Here is a 22,797-nt window from a genome sequence, read left to right on the forward strand (position 1 = left end):
CACAGCCACCATCACGATCACCTCCACCAGTGTCATCATTCACAACAGTACCTTCTATTACAGAGTCTACTGCTACCACCACCACACCTGAAAGTGTAACAACAACTACAACACCTAGCACTCCAGAATCCTTTGGTTCTTCAGCACCAGTCTCAGCATCCTCTCCACAGCCACCATCACGATCACCTCCACCAGTGTCATCATTCACAACAGTACCTTCTATTACAGAGTCTACTGCTACCACCACCACACCTGAAAGTGTAACAACAACTACAACACCTAGCACTCCAGAATCCTTTGGTTCTTCAGCACCAGTCTCAGCATCCTCTCCACAGCCACCATCACGATCACCTCCACCAGTGTCATCATTCACAACAGTACCTTCTATTACAGAGTCTACTGCTACCACCACCACACCTGAAAGTGTAACAACAACTACAACACCTAGCACTCCAGAATCCTTTGGTTCTTCAGCACCAGTCTCAGCATCCTCTCCACAGCCACCATCACGATCACCTCCACCAGTGTCATCATTCACAACAGTACCTTCTATTACAGAGTCTACTGCTACCACCACCACACCTGAAAGTGTAACAACAACTACAACACCTAGCACTCCAGAATCCTTTGGTTCTTCAGCACCAGTCTCAGCATCCTCTCCACAGCCACCATCACGATCACCTCCACCAGTGTCATCATTCACAACAGTACCTTCTATTACAGAGTCTACTGCTACCACCACCACACCTGAAAGTGTAACAACAACTACAACACCTAGCACTCCAGAATCCTTTGGTTCTTCAGCACCAGTCTCAGCATCCTCTCCACAGCCACCATCACGATCACCTCCACCAGTGTCATCATTCACAACAGTACCTTCTATTACAGAGTCTACTGCTACCACCACCACACCTGAAAGTGTAACAACAACTACAACACCTAGCACTCCAGAATCCTTTGGTTCTTCAGCACCAGTCTCAGCATCCTCTCCACAGCCACCATCACGATCACCTCCACCAGTGTCATCATTCACAACAGTACCTTCTATTACAGAGTCTACTGCTACCACCACCACACCTGAAAGTGTAACAACAACTACAACACCTAGCACTCCAGAATCCTTTGGTTCTTCAGCACCAGTCTCAGCATCCTCTCCACAGCCACCATCACGATCACCTCCACCAGTGTCATCATTCACAACAGTACCTTCTATTACAGAGTCTACTGCTACCACCACCACACCTGAAAGTGTAACAACAACTACAACACCTAGCACTCCAGAATCCTTTGGTTCTTCAGCACCAGTCTCAGCATCCTCTCCACAGCCACCATCACGATCACCTCCACCAGTGTCATCATTCACAACAGTACCTTCTATTACAGAGTCTACTGCTACCACCACCACACCTGAAAGTGTAACAACAACTACAACACCTAGCACTCCAGAATCCTTTGGTTCTTCAGCACCAGTCTCAGCATCCTCTCCACAGCCACCATCACGATCACCTCCACCAGTGTCATCATTCACAACAGTACCTTCTATTACAGAGTCTACTGCTACCACCACCACACCTGAAAGTGTAACAACAACTACAACACCTAGCACTCCAGAATCCTTTGGTTCTTCAGCACCAGTCTCAGCATCCTCTCCACAGCCACCATCACGATCACCTCCACCAGTGTCATCATTCACAACAGTACCTTCTATTACAGAGTCTACTGCTACCACCACCACACCTGAAAGTGTAACAACAACTACAACACCTAGCACTCCAGAATCCTTTGGTTCTTCAGCACCAGTCTCAGCATCCTCTCCACAGCCACCATCACGATCACCTCCACCAGTGTCATCATTCACAACAGTACCTTCTATTACAGAGTCTACTGCTACCACCACCACACCTGAAAGTGTAACAACAACTACAACACCTAGCACTCCAGAATCCTTTGGTTCTTCAGCACCAGTCTCAGCATCCTCTCCACAGCCACCATCACGATCACCTCCACCAGTGTCATCATTCACAACAGTACCTTCTATTACAGAGTCTACTGCTACCACCACCACACCTGAAAGTGTAACAACAACTACAACACCTAGCACTCCAGAATCCTTTGGTTCTTCAGCACCAGTCTCAGCATCCTCTCCACAGCCACCATCACGATCACCTCCACCAGTGTCATCATTCACAACAGTACCTTCTATTACAGAGTCTACTGCTACCACCACCACACCTGAAAGTGTAACAACAACTACAACACCTAGCACTCCAGAATCCTTTGGTTCTTCAGCACCAGTCTCAGCATCCTCTCCACAGCCACCATCACGATCACCTCCACCAGTGTCATCATTCACAACAGTACCTTCTATTACAGAGTCTACTGCTACCACCACCACACCTGAAAGTGTAATAACAACTACAACACCTAGCACTCCAGAATCCTTTGGTTCTTCAGCACCAGTCTCAGCATCCTCTCCACAGCCACCATCACGATCACCTCCACCAGTGTCATCATTCACAACAGTACCTTCTATTACAGAGTCTACTGCTACCACCACCACACCTGAAAGTGTAACAACAACTACAACACCTAGCACTCCAGAATCCTTTGGTTCTTCAGCACCAGTCTCAGCATCCTCTCCACAGCCACCATCACGATCACCTCCACCAGTGTCATCATTCACAACAGTACCTTCTATTACAGAGTCTACTGCTACCACCACCACACCTGAAAGTGTAACAACAACTACAACACCTAGCACTCCAGAATCTTTTGGTTCTTCAGCACCAGTCTCAGCATCCTCTTCACAACCACCATCTAGTTCTGGATCAGGATCAACTCCACCAGTATCATCTTTCACAGCAGTAACCACCTGGTTAACACCTTCTATGGGTTATTCTGAATCAGTAAGCATCCCAGAATCTATTATTGTCACATCATCTGCAAGTATTAGCTCTTCAGTACCGGATTTCACAACTTCTATTCTCACTACTCCAATCTCAGGTGAGAGAAGTTTGTCTCTTATTTTATTTACAACTTAATTTTTTAAAAATTTTAAATATTATACCTTTCATGCTTTTTTATTGCTTTATTTTACATTTTATTGTTGGCTTATATCAACTCTGTTTGTCTTTCTGTCTGGCCTAAAGTTTGTACATGTTATTTCTCTGACTACCAATCTAGGTTCAAGCTGAAATTTGCACAATTATTTCTTTTACCTGATAATATAAGAATCAATTTAAAAAATTAACAAATTATTTTAGTAATAAATTTCTTTGTTTGGTAATTGACTGAATGGGTGGTATACGCTGAATTAGTCCCCTTTATATTAGGCTTCCATCTAAGGCTTAGTGAACACAAACATGAAATAGAAACAATAGATAACTATACTATCTTCCATGTTCATAGACTCTTTAATTACAGAGTGGTTACCGGTTGGCTTGAGAAGTATGAGAAGGCTTTATCCCATAAATTAAAAGAAAAATACATTTAAAATTTGATCACCCATTTTTTCTGTCCCTTTCCAACTGGTCTAGACAAGTGATAGGATCATAGCGTATAAGAACGCTTAAAGCATGAAATTGCGTTTAAAAAAAAAATTGGTACAAAAAATATTTCTAATCGCATTATTATTTATTATTGTTTGTCTAAATCTATTACAAATGTAATTACATGACTGATTCAAACTAATTGATACTCATTAATAAAAGCTTATTTTTTTTAATAAATTTTTTTTAAATACCTCTTTTTACTCTTTTTGTATGTTATTTTCCATGTTTTTTTCTGGATTTATTATACACTCAGTTTGAATTTATTTCGTATTTGGATTTATTTCTATTTCATTCTAAGAATAATAAGGTTCTTTTAAATAATCAATGCACATCAGAAGATACTACACTTATATATACTCATCATATCAACATATGACATGACAGTAAATTATTATAGGGAAATGTTAGTTTTTATTGGATTGAATATTAAAAAATTATAGCTAATGAAATGCCACTTCTGTTTTTAATACTCTTTTGATACTTCTTAAGAAAAAAAACCTAAGTGTGCTATAAAAAATTTTCTTTATTATCTTAGCTTTTTTGAAAAAAATGCAAAGACTATTTATGGTGCTCTAAAACACCATAAAACATAGACTTTTGTTTTTTAAATAAAGTATACACGTTTTATATGCTTATTTACTAAACATTTTTAAAATTATAAACTATTTTTTCAGAAAAAAGATTTTAAAAGCAATAGTTTTGAAGTTGTCAAAGATCAATATTGATAATCTGCTATTTTAAAAAAATTACATTACAAGTGAACATAGATCTTTATTTTTCTTACTACAAAGTTATGCTAATGATAATTATACCCTTGAATTGCTAAATTAAAGTCACTTTTCTGAATGTAATCAAGAGCTATTTTGTTTCTAACATAATTTGTGACTATGACTGACCTACAACTAACACAGATATCTTTGCTATCTTGTTTGTTATTTAAAAAAAAGAATAGTTAAGTTTAGTTGGTTGTTTAGTATTTTAACATTCTCTTGTCATCAGTCTGTAAAGAGTTGGTGGAATTAACCACAAGTGGGTTGATCAAACCATTCATTGGCACCTACAACATTCACCCTGAAGTTACTGGGGGAAATTTTGATTTCTCTGTACCAAGTGGTATTGGTGTTGTCAGTATCCAAGTACAACTTCCTTTAGGGGGTACCTTGATGTCACTGAACCTGATAGGTACTTACATATCTTACCAAGTCTTTACAGTTGACAAAGACGGAGTTCAGTCTACACCTGTCTTGGTAAGTATATTTTTTAATAGTTGATTGTGACCAACACTCCCAACAGAAATGGAGTTCTGGAAGTAAGGCAATGTGTATTAGTATTTTAGTTTTGAAGTTCTGTTCAAATTAACATTATTTGTCATTGAAAATGGCCCTCACAATTAAACTTTTTTTTTTTTTTAATTTGATTTATTTTTATTAGCTAACATTCATTTGCATAATTATAACTATGTATCTAACTAAAAGGAGATACGTTTTTTTCTTTCTTAAAAGTTTTTTAAACATTCAAAAAGTGTCAAATGTAAAATTTTAATAAGTTTCGGATGGATTCCTGTCATTTTCTTTGGAAAGTGATCTATGCTATTCATTAAGCTGACACAGTATATCTCTGCAACTGAGTTATAGTTGTAGTCCATCTGGTAGTGTTGCTGTGTGTTTACTTTTTCTATTAATTTCCACTAGGGTTGCTAAAAACTATGAATTTTGGAAAAAAAACAGAAGGAAAAAAAAAAAAGAAATTATTATACAGAATTTAAATTCTGTATTGGATTTTTGTATTACTTAAATTTACATTAAAAATAATTCTTTTAGATTTTGAGTCTATTAATCATAGTTTGTCTATTCATTAATTAAGTCCTATAAATAATTTGAAATATTTATTTTTTCTTAGTTCTATATTAGATATTCTAATTATAGATTGAATTAAATAGATTAATATTAAATGGAAATTATTACATTTTATTTTCAGTCAATTTTATTGTATATGTATATTTCAAATTAAAATTTGTTGATTTAATCAATGTCAGCCTATCTTAATTAAGTTAATTAAAATTATAGACTTGCTGCCAAAAATATTTACAAACATTTGAAAAATATTTTTTTAAAGTGTTTAAATTTATCCTACAATATAAAGGCTGTTGTATGAAACAAAGTTTTTGAAAAAGTGGAGGATTCATAAAGTTTAACCTGTTTGATTAATATCAATAAAACTTTGCTTAAAGGTGTTTAGATTTATTTTTATTATATTTATCTACTTATTATAGATTCAAAAAAACAAGTTGTCTAAGGTGTTATTCAACATCATTTGATCAATATAGATATAAGAATAACATTTCTCTCAATAGGCAAAGTCTAAAAAATATTTTTGAATCTCACACTTGATGCCTTAAATTCCCTAAAATATTTTTACAATGTTTAGTGCATTAGATAAATTGAGATCTAGACCCCATAATGCAATCCAATAGAACCAGTCAAAACATTTTAGACATGTTGGGGTTACATAATTGCTAAATTTCCGAAATTTCATTTTAAGGATTTGATTCAAAATGGCATCTTTGCATTTTTTTTAAATGTAAAAATATAAAGTAAAAACTAGAAAGATTTTCTCTAAGATCAAATTAACTTTGTACTGAGGAACTGTAATGTGCACCTTATTTGTTTCAACAACACTTTTTTTCTACTTTTTGTGTCTAGAACACTATAGGCAAAGATGTATTCAATGGACAAAATCATTTTAATGCTTATGTAGGAAACCAAAACTATTTAATGATTACCATTGCCGGACCAAATGAAGGATTTAGTGTCAATATAACTGAATTTAATATCTGTCCCCCAGATATTGGTAAGTATTTTACTTTTACTTTGTTATAAATAATAATAATAATAACAATGTCTTGGATTTCAAAGATTAAGGATGACTATACAAAGCCAGATGCAGCCTGCACATTTTTTCTACATCTGATGCAGACAAAGCTGTTGTCAGCTGGGGTCTATTTAAGTTTTCTTTACATCTTCTTCACCTGTTCGTCCTTAGCACACTACTATATGGCAGCGAAACGTGGACAACCTACACAAAACAAGAGAGAAAACTAAACTCATTCCACTTGCGCTGCCTTCGAAGGATCTTAAAAATAACATGGAAAGAAAGAGTGTGTAATACTGAGATCGTCGCAAGAACAGGCCTTCCCAGCATCTGTACGGTCCTCAGGCAATGCTGCCTGCACTGACACAGACATGTTCGACGGATGGAGGACAATCGCATCCCGAAAATCATTCTGTACAGGCAATTTGCATCTGGCTCAAGAAAAACTGGTCGCCCCCACCTCCGTTACAATGATGTGATTGATACTGACCATTGGGAAGACATAGCCTTAGACCGCACTAGTCGGAGAGAGACGTTGACCAAGAAAGCTATAAACAGTGAGAAAACATGGGCCTCGATTCTTGAAGAAAAGCGTGCCACTCGGAAAATGGCCAGCTCCTCTACCACCAAAGCGAAAGCCACCTTGACTTGCAATATATGTGGACGGGAGTGTCTCTCCAAAATAGGGCCATATAAAAAGTCGTTTCACGACTGAAGGAGGCCAATGATATATATATATATATATACATATTTAACTGTCTTAAATTTATATGGTAACTTTTAATTTGTTCCTGCTGGCTGTGACAAGTCAAAAACTCGCTGTCAGAGTCACTCAAATTTATCACGGCATTAATTATTATTATTCATTATTTATTTATTTTATTTTAATTATTTCCCCATCCTACCCCCAATTCCTTCACCCGCACCACCTTTTCCTCTCCAGGCTAGACTTAGTTGACCACATTGGAGATAGCTAGACCGCGTCTTTCGATTTATCTGCCCTTGATCGTATAAAGGTAAACACACAATCTCTTTGATCTGACCGGCCGGATGTCTGTTACAATCGCTGTTGACACCATGTTGGGTGTGGAATGCAATTCACTCCTCCCCCCTTTCTTCCACGTCTCTCTTTGATCTAGGAGATTACTCTATTCAAAACGCCTCTCGACGCTCCAAGGTGCGACTCCCATCTCAAGTCTAATTCACCCACGTGTAAGATAATTCTAAGCCTAGGACATTTCCTGTTTCCACCTGCATTTTCCAGGCCTATTTAAAGTAGATCCAAATCAAATCAGACCCTCTTATTTCTCATTGTCGCTGAGCAATCGAGTCTGGACTACTTCATTTATTCTCACTCCTAGAGGAATACCTGGTGGTAAGCCGAACTTAATCACAAGCTCCATCTTAGTTACTTTGTGCATATTTCTCACTGGAGATTATCATGTGTATTCTATTATTTTATTTACATTAATTAGTGCATTGTGTATTTCTCACTGTCGTAAGTAGAAAGAATAAACATGTCTTATGTATGTATTTAAGTATTGCATTAATCTATTAATGCTACGTTTCTCAATTGATCGTTGATGCAACCATGTATATATTTGTACATCTTATTTTATTTCCTTTATCTCGGTTGGCCGCCTTGATAATTTTACTATCGCACTAATACTGCGCTTAGAGAAGAGATATGAATTATCTCCCCTGTAGTCATTTTACTCTACTGAGAGTTGCGCCCCTTGAATGGACACCCTCTCCATTCAAGCGCGCTCCATTGTTCTCAGCCGACGGTTATATGTAAACAAACCGTCATGGTCGCTGACCATCGCCCATCCCCCCCCCCTTTTCTCTCTTCCAACTTGTGTTGTTTATTTGAGGTTATTATTTCCCCTTATATGTACGTTTTTATATTATTACTTTCCCTTTTACGTACATTTTTATATTGCTACTATCAGCCATCTATTTTCCAAATCCTATTTGTCATCATCTCCCTATTGTGCTCTAAAGCAATTTTACCAATCTGACGAATGCACCTCAGTCGAGGGCATCAATAAGATGCATGAGAGACATGTCGTAACTTGTCTTTATTTATCCGCAGCCTCCCTCAGGTGTCTGCCTATGTGCTTAGTGCTATTCTGCACTGTATTTGCTATCGAGAATCACCTATTGCCTTTGTGCTCAGTGCTACTCAACACTACACTTGCCTATTTATCGGATCACTCACCTGCCTATTTATTTGGCATTGTCTGCCTAGTCAACTGCCTATCTGCTGATGAGTATCACCTCCCGCCTATGTGGATTTTCTCAACTCTACTACTTGGCGCTATCGGCCTTGCCCGCCTATTCAACAGCCCACCTGTCAACTTATTAGGTGCGACGTCCCTATAGACTCAGATCTGTGCGAGACGTCATAGCTACGCCAAACCCTCTGCAACTCACTAGACTTATCCTGTTAACTACGCTGCCCACGGCAGATCAGCTCTGCCCGCAGTAACCTTGTGCCCACAGTAGCCGGCCACCCGCCCTACTGTGCCCACTACAGATATCAGAACTTTGGATTGAGACTCCACAAGAACTGAATCACCGGCGTCCCTCTATCCGCTAGAGCGCCACCTCCAGCTGCAGAACCTCAAGCCAGGACACAGCCAGCTGCAACATCAACAGGAAAACCAGCTAAGTCAGAGGACAAAGTGACATACTCTCCTATTAAGTGCAAGAGTGATGATCAAACTTAGTATCAATTAGAGATAGATGCAAACCCTCCCCCTTTTTATTCTTATATGTAAATATTTATGTAAATAAATATTCTTCATTTTTAACTTTGTATCTTTCTTTCAGTGATTGTCTCGTTGCGTGCCTGCTCCCGATTTATATGCTGACGGGTTGTTGTGTGATAGCTTTAAAAATAATCATCCCCTAGACATTAAACGCGCCAAACTCACGTCACTCTCCCCAACCTGTCACACTGGCATTTAATTATATATATCAATTACCCTAGACCAGGGGTGGGCAAATTACGGCCCGCGGGCCACATGCGGCCCGCCGAAGAGTTTTATGCGGCCCGCCGACACCTACAGAAATCAGGTGTGACCACAGTATATAGATATAAAAATGATCTTTGACTGAGAACCATAAACTTGAAACATGAAAGTTTGCACAATACTGCATTAATTAATATATTATAATTGAGAATTTATAAGTAATAAAACATACTAGAACTAGGGGAGTTAACCACGGGTAGTTCTGATTTATGAATAAATAATCCAATGTATCCACTAAGGCAAAAGAGAAGAATATAAAATCTCAAGGATGAAATTGTTATGTAACTTGAAGGACATTGACTGTGACTTTGTAACCAATATTTCTAATGAAGAGTGGAAGACAAAATTTCATGTATATATTATAATATCTATTACAATTGATTGCTTACATATGAAATGTAAATGCATGTTAAATCTTTTCAAACAAGGCTTTACCATTTCTTCAGGCAAGCAAACAAAAAAAAGTTTTTGTCATTTTCCTTTGCTGAAAGGGGAAACTATCTTAAGTGAAATTATTAAAAGTACAACACTTATTAAGAGAAGCCGATTCAGCTCCAGAGGACATAACTGAAAGCAAAGAGAAGTTCCAGTCAGCACCACCACGGGAGATTTATGGGTGCCAGAAACTGACACACTTAAAAAAAATTTGCTGCTGTTCACACTATTTGGGTACACATACATCAGTTCTTTTTCTTCGTTCTCATTTTACATGTTGAAGGGTTCTGATCAGCAGTCCTATATCTGAGATGAACCGCGTAGTGGCTCCCAGATCAGGCAGTTCTCCGAATAGTCTTTGGAGAGTCTTGTTCGGGTCCCTTGATTTAGTATGCACCATTGAAGGACATGGTCAGCATTCTCTGGTGATGCTCCACAAGGGCAGGCTTCGCTCGTCCCGACATTTAACTTCCGAACATAAATTGTCTCATTCAGTGAGCAAGTATTTTTTTGTGGAAACTAAATAAGTATAATCACTTGTCAATGTTGACTGACTGTAATTTGACAGTAGTCACACACAGGGGTAACAACTAGTAAGATAGTTTCACAGTTAAGAAACATTATGCACTAGTGTAAAAAGTAAAATACTGCACCTTAAATATAACTGTATATTTGTGGGGATATTGTTGTGATATAAAAAGACAACAGCAATTAAAAAAAAAGTAATACAGTGTAAATATGAATTAAAAGACATCCTACACAGCAAGCTTATATATATATATATGCGGCCCGCCATTCCCAAATTTCTTTTTATGCGGCCCTCGATACAAAAATGTTTGCCCACCCCTGCCCTAGACCATCACTGATTTTTTCTGTGGACATAATTATCTTCGTTATAGAAAAATCTGTATTTTTAAAGTTATCTAAGGTTGTTTGTAATTATTATTTATAAGATTGTTGAAATCTTTTTAGACTACTTATTAACTTACATTGGATAATAACCATTTATATATGAATTACTGTAGCATATGTTCTAACTTGACACGAATCATGATTTAAAACCTTTTTTTTTTCAGATTTCTGCTATTTGGGAACTGAAGAAATTTTGGATGCACTATCATTTTTACCATTGAATTACACCCTTGGTTTAACAGATCAAAATGTCACCATTTATTATGGCTATAATGGAGATTATATTGAACAAGGTGTTGTTGTAACAGGAACCTGTTATTCTTGGTTAGGACCAATTTTAATCTGTCTAGTTTTTTTCAGCAAAACTTATGGTTTATATTATAACTGCTAATTTTTTAAACAAGGTTGTTGTTGTTTTTTTTTTTTCAATTTTAAGCAATGTAGCAACTTGTGAATTAAGTCAGGCAAAATGATTCTTATAGTTAAAGGTGAACACGAATATATGGGGCCTTTAAAACCAGAAAATTATAGTAACTCCATTGGCCATTTCAACTAGATGAGGGGTACTTTAGGATTTCTTTTAGGCTGTTCCTGCAACTGAGTTGGTACCAAATGTCAAGAATTCCTTTAGATCATGCCAGAAATGTATAGAAAGTAACCTAAAAGGCCTATGGAACAACCAGATAGACCTGTTAACTGCCTCACCCTAAGGTCAATGTTAGTCAACAATCACAAAGAGGAGTGGCTCAACCAATGGGCATCAGGAAACACAGGCAGAGCCATGTACAAAGAAATGACTACGCCTAACAAACTGGACAGTATTAACTTCCTCCCCCGCAAAGAACAATCTACAATTTTTCAACTAAGAACAGGACACACACCACTATTAAATTACCACCTGAACAAAATAAACTCCACACAACTCCCCCTTTGCAGACACTGCGCCCACCCCTTTGAAACTGTAAACCATATCCTCTTTGAATGCCCCTCCCTAATCCACCTTAGGCAGACCCTACTTCCACTACAGCCCAACATAACCAACACCCTGTACGGCAGTGCTGAACAACTGAAGAAAACAGCACTTTTTTTCCTTGGCACAGTCTTCAAAAGAGCTCACAGCTCAGCAGCAATAAAGCTGGCTAGAAGAAGAAGAAGAACCTAAAAGGCAACCCATATTCTTACAGCGTCTCAACATTTTTCCTTGTTGGTTTCCTTAGTAAAGTTAGTCTCATCAGAATTAGAATATTGGCATACCTTTGGCAGATTCATAAAAGAGGAAGTATTTTATACATATAACCTTTCTGGACAGAGAACAAGACCTCACTGACTAACACGCTCTTTCGAACATTCAAGGAAGACTAAACATTCAGTTCATAACACATGCAGACTGTTCACATTCATAACCTGGGCCTGAGAGTACATAAACAAAGGTCAAAAGGATATAACTATCATACCAAAATATCAACAAAGTAACATATTCACTCGCCATACCTCCCTCTGACATGGTGATGCCCTGTCTGTTGTTCTTACTCACAGAAGCACAGTCATACACTCTGCTCGACAATATGCTGCCTACATGAATACTTCCGGCGTTAATGGTGGTGAGGCTGAAATTGTGGTGATGTCTCAAATACTTCCCGCTACTATCACTATTCACTTCCAAGAACATCCGCATGACCCTCCTCAAGTTTACAATCTGGGTAAACGTCTCTCCATATCCCTGCTATTTAGCCATCCTTTGGATCATGGCCATTATGCCCGCGGGTCGACTAATATATATATATATATATATATATATATATATATATATATATATATAATTTTATTTATTTATACAAATATGACCTACATAATACAAAAAGTGTTGAAGAATCTGAAGACACTAAAAAAAAAGGCAAGATGGCAATAGATCAGTAGTCAGCATAAACTTTATTTATGTTTTATTTTTGTATTTCAGTTATTTAATCAATACAATCTATATAGTTATTGTTAACAAAGATAGGAAATCAATTTATTGTCTGTTGAAAAATATTTTGACAACTTACATTCACCTTCACCTTCTTCATTTTGTTGTTGATTTTAATCCTTTTTTTTTTGTACTAATTTCCTCTTACTAAGTGACATTTTCACCCATTGTTGAACTTATTTCCTTTCTCTATGTGCTTTAACATTTTTTGTCTTTTGTTTGTAGCATTTGTTCAAACCGAAAATTGGTATGTACTGTAGAAAACTGCACTGAGTGTCCTAATGCCATAACAGAATGCCAAGGAGATTGCTACAGTGCTTTTGAAGTGAAGATATTTTCTGAAGTTGGTGTTCCTGATCATTGCCTAAATAGTTCTAAACCTTGTGTTCCTGATGAATGTTCCAGTAAGTTGAAAATTTTTTGGTGACTGACTTTAATACAAAAACAAATGTGTCTCTTCAATCTGTTCTTAAATAAAGACAATACACTTAGCCATAAATGTACATACACATACAATAACAGAATAAATGTGTGTAGATCATTATTGACATAGAACGCCAGATGAGTGTAGAGTGTAACTATTTTTTTTAAATATAACAGTAACTATTCTTCATTATTGTAAACTGAATAATAAAAAATTTGCTGCATTTTTTTTTAAGCTGTGTCTTTCATAAAAATTCAAAATAAATTTCCTTTCTACTGGTCATGTCACACAGCCAGAAAGGTTAATTTTATTCTCTATATATGAAATTAATTCATAGAATTACATAAAGATTAAAGTATAAGAATGACAGAAACATAACTAGAGTGAATTGATGCACTAAGCAAAAAAAAAAAAAGAATTTAGTCAAATGATAAATACAGCTAAAATTTACAATAAACAAAGTCTTACTGCATACAACACAAGGGAATAATAATGAAAAAACATTGCTAGATAATATTTTACAACATTTATAAACATCATGTAGATTTTCATATTTAATAAATATGTAGTAAAAACTTTTTAACCTAGAATTTTTGACACCCTTAGCATTTCAGAATTTTACCATACTAGTATGGAACCTGTTGTATAATATTTTATTTGCTCTTACAGCTACACATATCTGTCCTGATCCTTGGAGCCCATGGTCACCATGCACAACTAACTGCCAACAGTTCCGAACACGTACATGTGGACCTGAGTGTCAGGACGAATGCAACAATTTCAATTTAACTGAGACCCAGACATGTGATCAATGTGTACAAGGTTCATTTAATATGTTTTGTTCTTTTAATCAATCTTAATAAAAATAGAACTGATATGGCTTAGTGTTTTAGCACTTGCCTGCTGGGGTGTTTTTTTTTTCTATCATAAAATTATTCTTTGTATTTTGCAAAATTACATTATGGTTTTCTTTACATAACTTTTCAAAGGATTTTTTGCATTAATGTATAGGTTTTTGTGACTTTTTTTTATTGTGATGATCTATATTATTATAATATCCCATGAGCCACACACATTCAATTATTCTTAGAAATTATAAAGCATTTATAAACCACTTCTATAAAACTAAAATACACATAAAAAAAACAATGGTGACTGGCCTTTTACTTCCACCATGTTTATGAATGCACCACTCTGCACAACTTAACCAATGGAAATGTTAAATCAATTAGTTCAATCTAGAGGGTGAAACCCATGCATTATGTCACATATAAACAAAGTAAAATTCACAACTCTTGTTGACATTATACTTTATAGAATCTATGAGATAATTTCTAAAGATATATAAGTGTTGCCAGCTTTATTTTTGTGTTACAGTTACTACTTCTCCAATTTGTGAGGAAACAGAGGAGCTCAAATGTGTCACAAATTATGATGAATGCATCAAATCTTGTGCTGTGTACAGGAAAAATTCCACTTGTGATGCCCTTAAGGATGATGAAAGTTGTGTTGATAAATGTGAATGCAAAGATGGTTACTTCAGGTGATGATAGGGATGTTGATAAAATATTACTAGACTAACATTGTATGTTTAAAAATAAAGATTACAAACATTTATTGAAATATAAAATGTTGAAATTGATACTAATATTTATACATACATATGCAGATTAAATTAATATATGTTTGGCATAAAGTATGTCACTTAAAAACTAAAATATTTTTTCATAAGCTTATGCATATCTTATTTATAATGGGTATTTCTCAGTGAACTCATGAAAATATTTTTTTAAAAACTAGAAAAGATACAAAATAGAGCTGTTAGATTTATACAAAAAGGATTATTGACATTTAACTAGAGTTACATCACTAGTACAATTACTAAATGTTAGCAGGTGGGGGCTCTAGGTCAGGTCTAGGCCTCGAGCTAAACAGAATTTATAACAGTAGCTAGATGGTAACGCTACTGGGTGGGTTTCATCTGTGACACCTCAGTCTGTGACCAAGGGGCTAGAGTCTCCTAAGCAACCAGACAACTAAACTAAACTAAACTAACTAACCCAACTAAAAGAAGGCAAGAGACAAACTTTAATTGAAAATAAATACTAAAATGAAACTTTATTTACATATAGCAAAAATAAATCATTAATAAAATATAATAATATATGAACACTAACCACTACTACTGAACCCAACAACTAACCAAAACCCTCTTAATCTATATGCTGCTACAAACACTAACATGGTATGAATATGTACTTTTAAAACTATATTCCATTCAGTTTACTGTGATTTTTGTAGAAATAAATTATATTTATGCTATTTTGTATGATTGTTAATATCAATTTTATTCTTCATAAATGGTTTTATTTATGGCTGTACAGAAATGCTTTTGGTGAATGTGTGCTCCAAGCAGAATGCGAGTGCTATGAAAGCTCACAGAGTTCCACACCAATACCACCCTCTGTCAACATCAACATTTCTAAATGTGTGAAGTGGTGAGTTCTTCATAGCATGGTGCTTGTTTGTACTTGCTACAAAAAAAATTGAAGCTCTATCTTCATGCTTTATCTATTGCATATTGGTTAGTTATCTTAACACTAAGGTACTCAATCTCCATCTTCCAAAAAGTATCCTAATAACACTGAGGTGTTTCTCTTGACATTGAGCTTTGGTGGCTGTGAGTTTTAAAAAATTAACTCCAGAGTATAATTTACTAAATGTAATCTCTGTTTCATATCCATTGCTTTGAAAATCTAATTAGGGAAATACATCTTTAAACTGAACCACCTGATAGAAATAAATAAATTATTTCTTTCTTTAGTGAATGTTTCTCTGACGGATACACATGTACAGAAGTGGATGATTGTAAGTTAACACAAAATAATATTTATTGTATCTTTTTTTTTGTACCAGTTTTTTTTTTTTTTTTTATTTTGCTGCTTATAAAAGAATTTACATTTTTGTAACATTTATGTATATAGGCCTAGTTCACTAGATTGTATATCACTTTCTGACTCTGAAAGCCAATCAAAAGCAAATTTCTTTATATAACACAGTATATATTTCTAATAGGTTGTGAGTTAAAAGAATGGTCTGATTGGTCTGAGTGCTCTACTACATGTGGTGAAGGGAAAAGAACAAGACAGAGGTATCTTTTAATTAGTAATTATTATTATAATCATAATGATAATAACCTTTTGACACTAAGTGCTCAACAGACTGTTAATTATCAGATTGGTTTTAAATATTTTCTTTAATTAATGTTGTATCATTTTTCATCTGATTAGAAATAAGAGATAGAGCTAGGCTTGTGTTTATTCTTTGCCATTAGAAACTCTCAATATTCATTGTGCTTAATTTCTTTTTATTGGTTTCAACAAGAAGGAAAAAAAAATGATAAAGAATCCAAAGATTAAATGCTAGTATTTTTAGTACAATTTTGTGCCGATCGCTTTATGCCTATTTTTAAAATGGTAATGTAAAATCATTGGTCTAGCAGAGGAGGCACGGTAGCTGAGTGGTAAAGTGCTTTGCTTCTGAACTGAAGGTCCCAGGTTTGAATCCTGGTAAAGACTAAGAGTTTTACTTTCAGGATTTTTAGGGTGCCTCTGAGTCCTCTCAGCTCTAATGGGTACCTGACACTAGTTGGGGTAAAGTAAAGGCAGTTGGGTGTTGTACTGGCCACAGGACACCCTTATTAACTGTAGGCCACAGAAATGGATGACCTTTATATCACAAGGTCTGAAAGGGGAACTTTACTTTTTTTTACTATTGGTCTAGCAGAAGTCTATTAGAAATGTTTACTTTACTAAATAATTTCACATTTCATTACTTATTTCATTGAAATCATTTAGACAAATTTATGGCAATGGCTGCCCAGATGTTGAAGCAAAGACTGAAACACAAGAATGCCAACTCTCAGAGTGTCCTTGTATTTACAATGGAGAGGTGTGGGAACCAGGAAAAGTTGTTAGAAACAGATGTGAAGAATGGTAAATCCCTCATTTTGTGTCTGTGTGTTCAGTACAAATGCACTCTGAGGAGAACCTCTTATTGTTGCTATGTGGTCTTAATAAAGCAAGAGAAAATACTGAATTAAGAAAACTCTTATGCTGTATGTTAATTTTTTTTAAAAATCATAATACACTTTCATATACAACTTTTCTACAATAATTATTTTAATCACCTTTTTTTCTTTTTACAGTTCGTGCCATGATGGGGTTGTCACATGTAATAAATTTGACAATATTGGTATGTAATTTTTGCAAAGCTTATATCAGTTCAAATTGTCTGTTTGTCTAGGTTGAATATTGTATATCTTATTTCTTTCCCTTCCCAATTTCTGATCAAGTTGAAACTTTGCACAATTAATCATTATCAAGGACAACACATGAGTCAATGGAAAAATCAACCAATTATTTAATCAATTAGTCATAATTAATTAATTTATATAGAGACAGTAGGGACTACTAAGCTAAGGGGAGATAAGCTTTGTGTATAGAATTAAGTATTTAACTTAGAATAGACCATAAAACCTTCGACTTTTATAGGTAGCCTACTTGGATAGCTTAGTTATTAACAAGTCAGCTTTCCATCATGGAGGCACAAGCATCTTTTTTTTAAACTGTTTTTTAAAAGGCAGCATGGAAACCTTCTTCCAGATACATATTTTCCCCAACCCCCACAACACTGGTCAGGCAAAAGTGATTGGACCATAGTGCATTGAGCATGCTGTAAGCATGAAATTGCATAAAACAAAAACAATAAAAATACTTCCAATTGCACAATATTATTTTTGTTAGTATAGATCTACTAAATGTTAATTACATAATTGATTCAAAATAATTGATGCAATTTCACTCAATGTATTTTTAAAAATATTTTACTTGTTTTGTTTCATGTTTTTTTTCTCCCCACATTTTGTTGTGGAAGAGGAAATTCTCTCATATGATTGTCTGTTTTCTTTCAACTTAGGTAATCAGACCTGGTCTAATCCTGAATGTGATCAAATATGTTTCTGTAATGAGAACAACACTGAAGAATGTAAACACAGTGATAAGCTTCAAAAATGTCAAGAAGTTATAAAACAATGTAACCAGGTAGATATTCGTTGCACTCATTTCATTATTCAAAACTGAATTTTTAAGATAATATATTTTATACAATTATAACACATTCTTCCTTTTTTAAAAAGAAATTATAGCCTTTTTATTTTTATTTGTTTTTTGGTTTGTTTTTTTGTCAATAAATTGTCTATAAATGACTATTTTCAAGAATTGTTGTCTAAATATATTTAGAAGACATTTAGTTTTTAATATTACACCTATATCTAGATCCAGTGCTTTTTTGTGACGGTATGCATCATTACGGATTACTAGCACCTTTTTCAATGTGGGAAAAAATTATTGCTTTTCTTGTATTTTAATGTTTATTATTAATTTATTAGTAGTTAAAAGTTAGGCAAACCATCACTGAGTATCAGCCCCTATTTTTTTTTTACAAAAAAAAAAGCACTGGCTAGATCCATTTCAGGAAAGTAGGGCCTATAAGTGCTGGTGATTTCTACTTAACTGACATTTACATTTATTCTACAATAAAATTGTTATCAACAAGTATGGTTCTGTGACCTAAGGCACCTCAAAAGCTACCATCAAAAACTTCACAATGGGCATACACTTGCATGACTGCCTTAGAAATAACCACGTTCTGCTGGAAGCTGGTGTGGACAGTGTAGTGGTACTACTTACCATTTTACAGATGGGCTTTGGTCAGACACCTTTTCTAGATACTTTTTGGGTAAGCTTAAAAGAGATTCACAGATGTACCCCCAGAAGTGCCAAACTCTGGCACTGTTTTTCCCTCACTAGCTTAGAGGAAAGCAGTTGACCACTGAAAGAGGCAGCTGGAGAGTTCCCACAATGATTATAGGACACACAATGGAGACTCCAAGAAAAACACTTGCCGAAAAAATAGGCTTAGATGACAAAAAGAAAACTTAATAAGACCCCTGACAGACAAAGGCTTTGTCTACATCAAATGTGGCAAAATATGTAGGTGACAAACTAGGTTTTTGTAGTCACTTGAAATACTACTCTCATCCATTAAACTCCAAAATAAAGACAATGTCTTACAAGAAATAGCCTTGTGAGAAATTTTGTTTCAAGTAATTATTTATTAATTTAGTTGTTATATAACAACAACTTTGAAGCCTTCTTTGAAATTACCTTGCTTCATACTATGCTTAACCTGTTCAAAATTATGTATAGTTTTCTTTCTTGTTATACAGACTACACATGTTCTTGAAGATACTGAGGATTCATGCTGCAAGAAGTGTGTGCCTAAGATGATCCCATGCTCCTACAAAGTTGAAACTACGACTATATTAAATGTTACAGTGGAAGGTCATGGGCTCTGTGTATCTCCAGAACTAGAAGTTGGTGTAAGTACTATGAAGGATAATATTGTTCTAAACTGAGCTAGTATTTATTTTTTATTATTTCTTTTAAGTTTCAGATGTAAATACTTTTGTCTTACAAAACCTCTGTCATGACTGCAGAGCATGAGATGAACTGGATACCACTGTGACTAGATTGATGATCATACCACACAGGCTATACTCAGTCTGTATTCTCTCCAGATAGGAATTTTATTTCTTGGACAAAATTAGCTGAACAATAAAAATTGACACTTTTGTGACAAAAGTCTTTTTTTTTAACAAAAAGTTATGTTAACTCATTCTGTCTGTCTTTTACACATTTTTTTTTGGTCCCACATTCCATTCTTGGATCTAGTTGAAATTTGGCCCAATTATTCATTGTAGAGGAAGGTGCGGCGGCTGAGTGGTAAAGCACTTGGCTTCTGAACCAACGTGCCTGTGTTCCAATTCTGGTGAAGACTGATATTTTATATTTCGGGATCCTTAGGGCACCTCTGAATCAACCCAGCTCTAATTAGTTGGGGAAAAGTTAAGGTGGTTGGTTGTTGTGCTTGCCACATAACACCCTCATTAACCATGGGCCACAGAGATTACCTTTATAGACCACATGGCCTGAAAGGGGAACTTTTATTCATTGTCCATGACAACACATAAATCAATAAAAAATTAATCAGTTAATCAATTAGTGGTAATTTTATTGTATATTGAAAAAGGGTATGTAAGCTTGCAATATTGAGATATATTGCAGCAAAGGGACAGTGTTCTCCCATCACTCAACATAAGCTTTGTTTTTAAAAAGGTATTTTTCTATTTTGTTTGTCAATCCATTATCATATTTAAACTTCAACATGCAAGTTGAAATTGCTCATAAATGTCATCACCAATTAATTTTGTGTCTAATTTTTGTTTGTCTTCCTCTCCAGTCATGTTTTGGATCATGTGATTTTAGCTCGGACAACATTGTCAATACACAACTTGTCAATGACACATTTGAGCTCTTCACAGAACAAAACTGCTCTTGTTGTAAAGCCAGCATTGACAAGAAAGTTGTTCCTTTCCTGTGCGAGAAAGATAAATTCATAGTTAACTACAAAGTTAGCTACATCTCTGGCTGCAGCTGTGATCGCTGCCAGTGTAAGTTATACATCACTTTATCTTTTTCAAACATTAAGTGATTTTTTTTATTGACACCTAAATATTTATAAATTGATCTTGCCTCAACCAAAATAATTTTTGGTGACCGTCTGCATTTTATGTTGTAATACTAGCATTCACACTAAAACTTAATGCCTGAGCCCATATTTAAAATTTGAATCTATTTGCAGTAACTGCAAATGATTGTCATGGATAGGGACACTCAAATGTTAGAATTTGGCTTAGATTTTAAATCTATTAATAGTTGATTGACATTGATTGATGATATACATTTTCATTACAACCCAAATGGATAATGGAAGAGTGGCTGAATCATTTATTTAATTAGCTTTATTCTTTCTTAGTTTTAATCTTAAAAATTGATTGCTTTAATATTTTCACCTAATAATATACTGTGATGACACATATCAGTGTTACTTTGATTGAAGTCTAGTCTTTCAAACTCAATCTACAGCAAAAGAAAATAAATCCTAGATTGAAAAGAATTTGAAATCAGTGGTAAATACAGCATAACTTTATGGATATTCCTACCATTTACTGACAATAATGTAGCTCAACTGAACCCAATCTTTTTTAGAACTTAAAAAGACCTTTCTAGAAACCACATTAACTCTTGACCCATTCTATGAATTTTATTTCTTGCCAGCTAGTGTATTTGTTTACAAAACAAAGGTCATCGCATTTGCTTGTCTTCAAAAACTTTTTTTTCTTTGTGACCTACTTTAATCTGCCTTCTGGATCAAATGTGTAGTTAAACATAACAAGCACATTTGAAAAAATGTGCCCTTTTTTTTTAAACTATGCCAACTTTCTACCTGATTTTTGACTCAGCTAGAGTTGTGTTTGTTAAGAGCCTAAAAGAAACATGGAAACCTTCTCCTTCATACCCCATTCCCTACATGTCCACCAAAGCGATTGGACCAAAGTGCACTGGTCGTGCTATAAGTATTAAAGATGCCCTATAGAAAAGCAATTTTTAAAAAAAAGCCTTTAGAGTCTACTATTGATACTTATGTTTTCAGCAGGGGAATTCAAGTGTAAAGCTAGAAAAATTGATAATGGCTAGATAAATAGTTCTTTCAAATGATTTTCTTTGAAAGTATAATGCATGTTCTATTCTGTCACCTTTGTTTCTTTTCAGAGCTTTCAAAACTGATGATCTCACTTTTGGAAAGAAAGTATAAAACAATGTACAATCTATTTTGAGAAAAATAAATAAATAATTATAACAATAATATTGCAATCTTGAGTAATTTCTTCAAAGACTTTATGAATAGTAATAATACACTAGTTGATGTTTTTACAAAGCTTATATCAACTCTGTCTGGTAGAAAGTTAGTACATTATTTCTCCCACACCCAATGTTGGATCAAGCTGACATTTTGCACAATTATTTCTTTTTCATGCCAAGACAAGAATAAATAATAAAAAATTAACCAATTAGTTACTTAACAAGAGAAATAATTTACTCCACTGATAAGGTGGTATAAGTTGAAATAGTCCCTTTATTGTTGGTAGGAAGAAAAGTTTGTAAATAACTATAAAACCTATTTTCATAAGCAGCTCCCTGGCCCAGTGGTTACCATGTTGGCTTAAGAAGACCTTAACCCTCGAGTCTAAATTCAGGTTGCTCACTTTTTTTAAATAATACTAATAATTTGTGGGCTAATTATGTAAATTACTGCATTGCCTCCAGTATTTTTAAAGTGATAATAGGCTCGCGCTGACCAATACCACTCTTTAAACTAAATGCAGTCCACAGTAGCACAGAAGTCTAAGATGGCTGTGAACAACAGATAGCCTTAGGTTTTATATCGGAGTTTCCGTCTTCTAGACTGGCTGCCGACCAAAGCTATAGAGCCCATTGGCCGAATGGCCGAATTGTTGATTTAGTTCGGATGCATCGCCAAATTAGAGCCTATTATAGCTAGATCTAGGTCGAGACTCTAAATAAAATATGGCGCCAATATATGTGAATAGCATCTAGTTAAAGACAATTTGTGTAA

General features: G+C 35.0%; 1 protein-coding gene across 1 annotated transcript; it reads left to right on the forward strand.

Moving 5' to 3' along the window:
• Positions 1 to 2,632: 2,632 nt before the first annotated feature.
• On the forward strand, positions 2,633 to 22,028 carry LOC106066120 (SCO-spondin-like). Its single transcript, XM_013225084.2, has 16 exons — positions 2,633 to 3,003; positions 4,551 to 4,798; positions 6,254 to 6,401; positions 10,972 to 11,131; positions 12,999 to 13,177; positions 13,867 to 14,019; positions 14,575 to 14,740; positions 15,582 to 15,695; positions 16,022 to 16,065; positions 16,273 to 16,348; positions 17,055 to 17,192; positions 17,405 to 17,451; positions 18,175 to 18,299; positions 19,487 to 19,639; positions 20,560 to 20,770; positions 21,933 to 22,028. Coding segments are annotated over exons 1-16 (2,079 nt in total). The 5' UTR covers positions 2,633 to 2,888; the 3' UTR covers positions 21,935 to 22,028.
• Positions 22,029 to 22,797: the final 769 nt, after the last annotated feature.

Source organism: Biomphalaria glabrata, chromosome 1 (assembly GCF_947242115.1).
Source record: "Biomphalaria glabrata chromosome 1, xgBioGlab47.1, whole genome shotgun sequence".
NCBI lineage: Eukaryota > Metazoa > Mollusca > Gastropoda > Planorbidae > Biomphalaria > Biomphalaria glabrata.

Coding starts and splice junctions, on each gene's coding strand:
- LOC106066120 (XM_013225084.2), top strand. CDS start 2,889: ATGGGTTATTCTGAATCAGTAAGCATCCCAGAATCTATTATTGTCACA. Junction 14,020..14,574: donor ATGTGATCAATGTGTACAAG/GTTCATTTAATA, acceptor TTTGTGTTACAG/TTACTACTTCTCCAATTTGT. Junction 14,741..15,581: donor TGCAAAGATGGTTACTTCAG/GTGATGATAGGG, acceptor ATGGCTGTACAG/AAATGCTTTTGGTGAATGTG.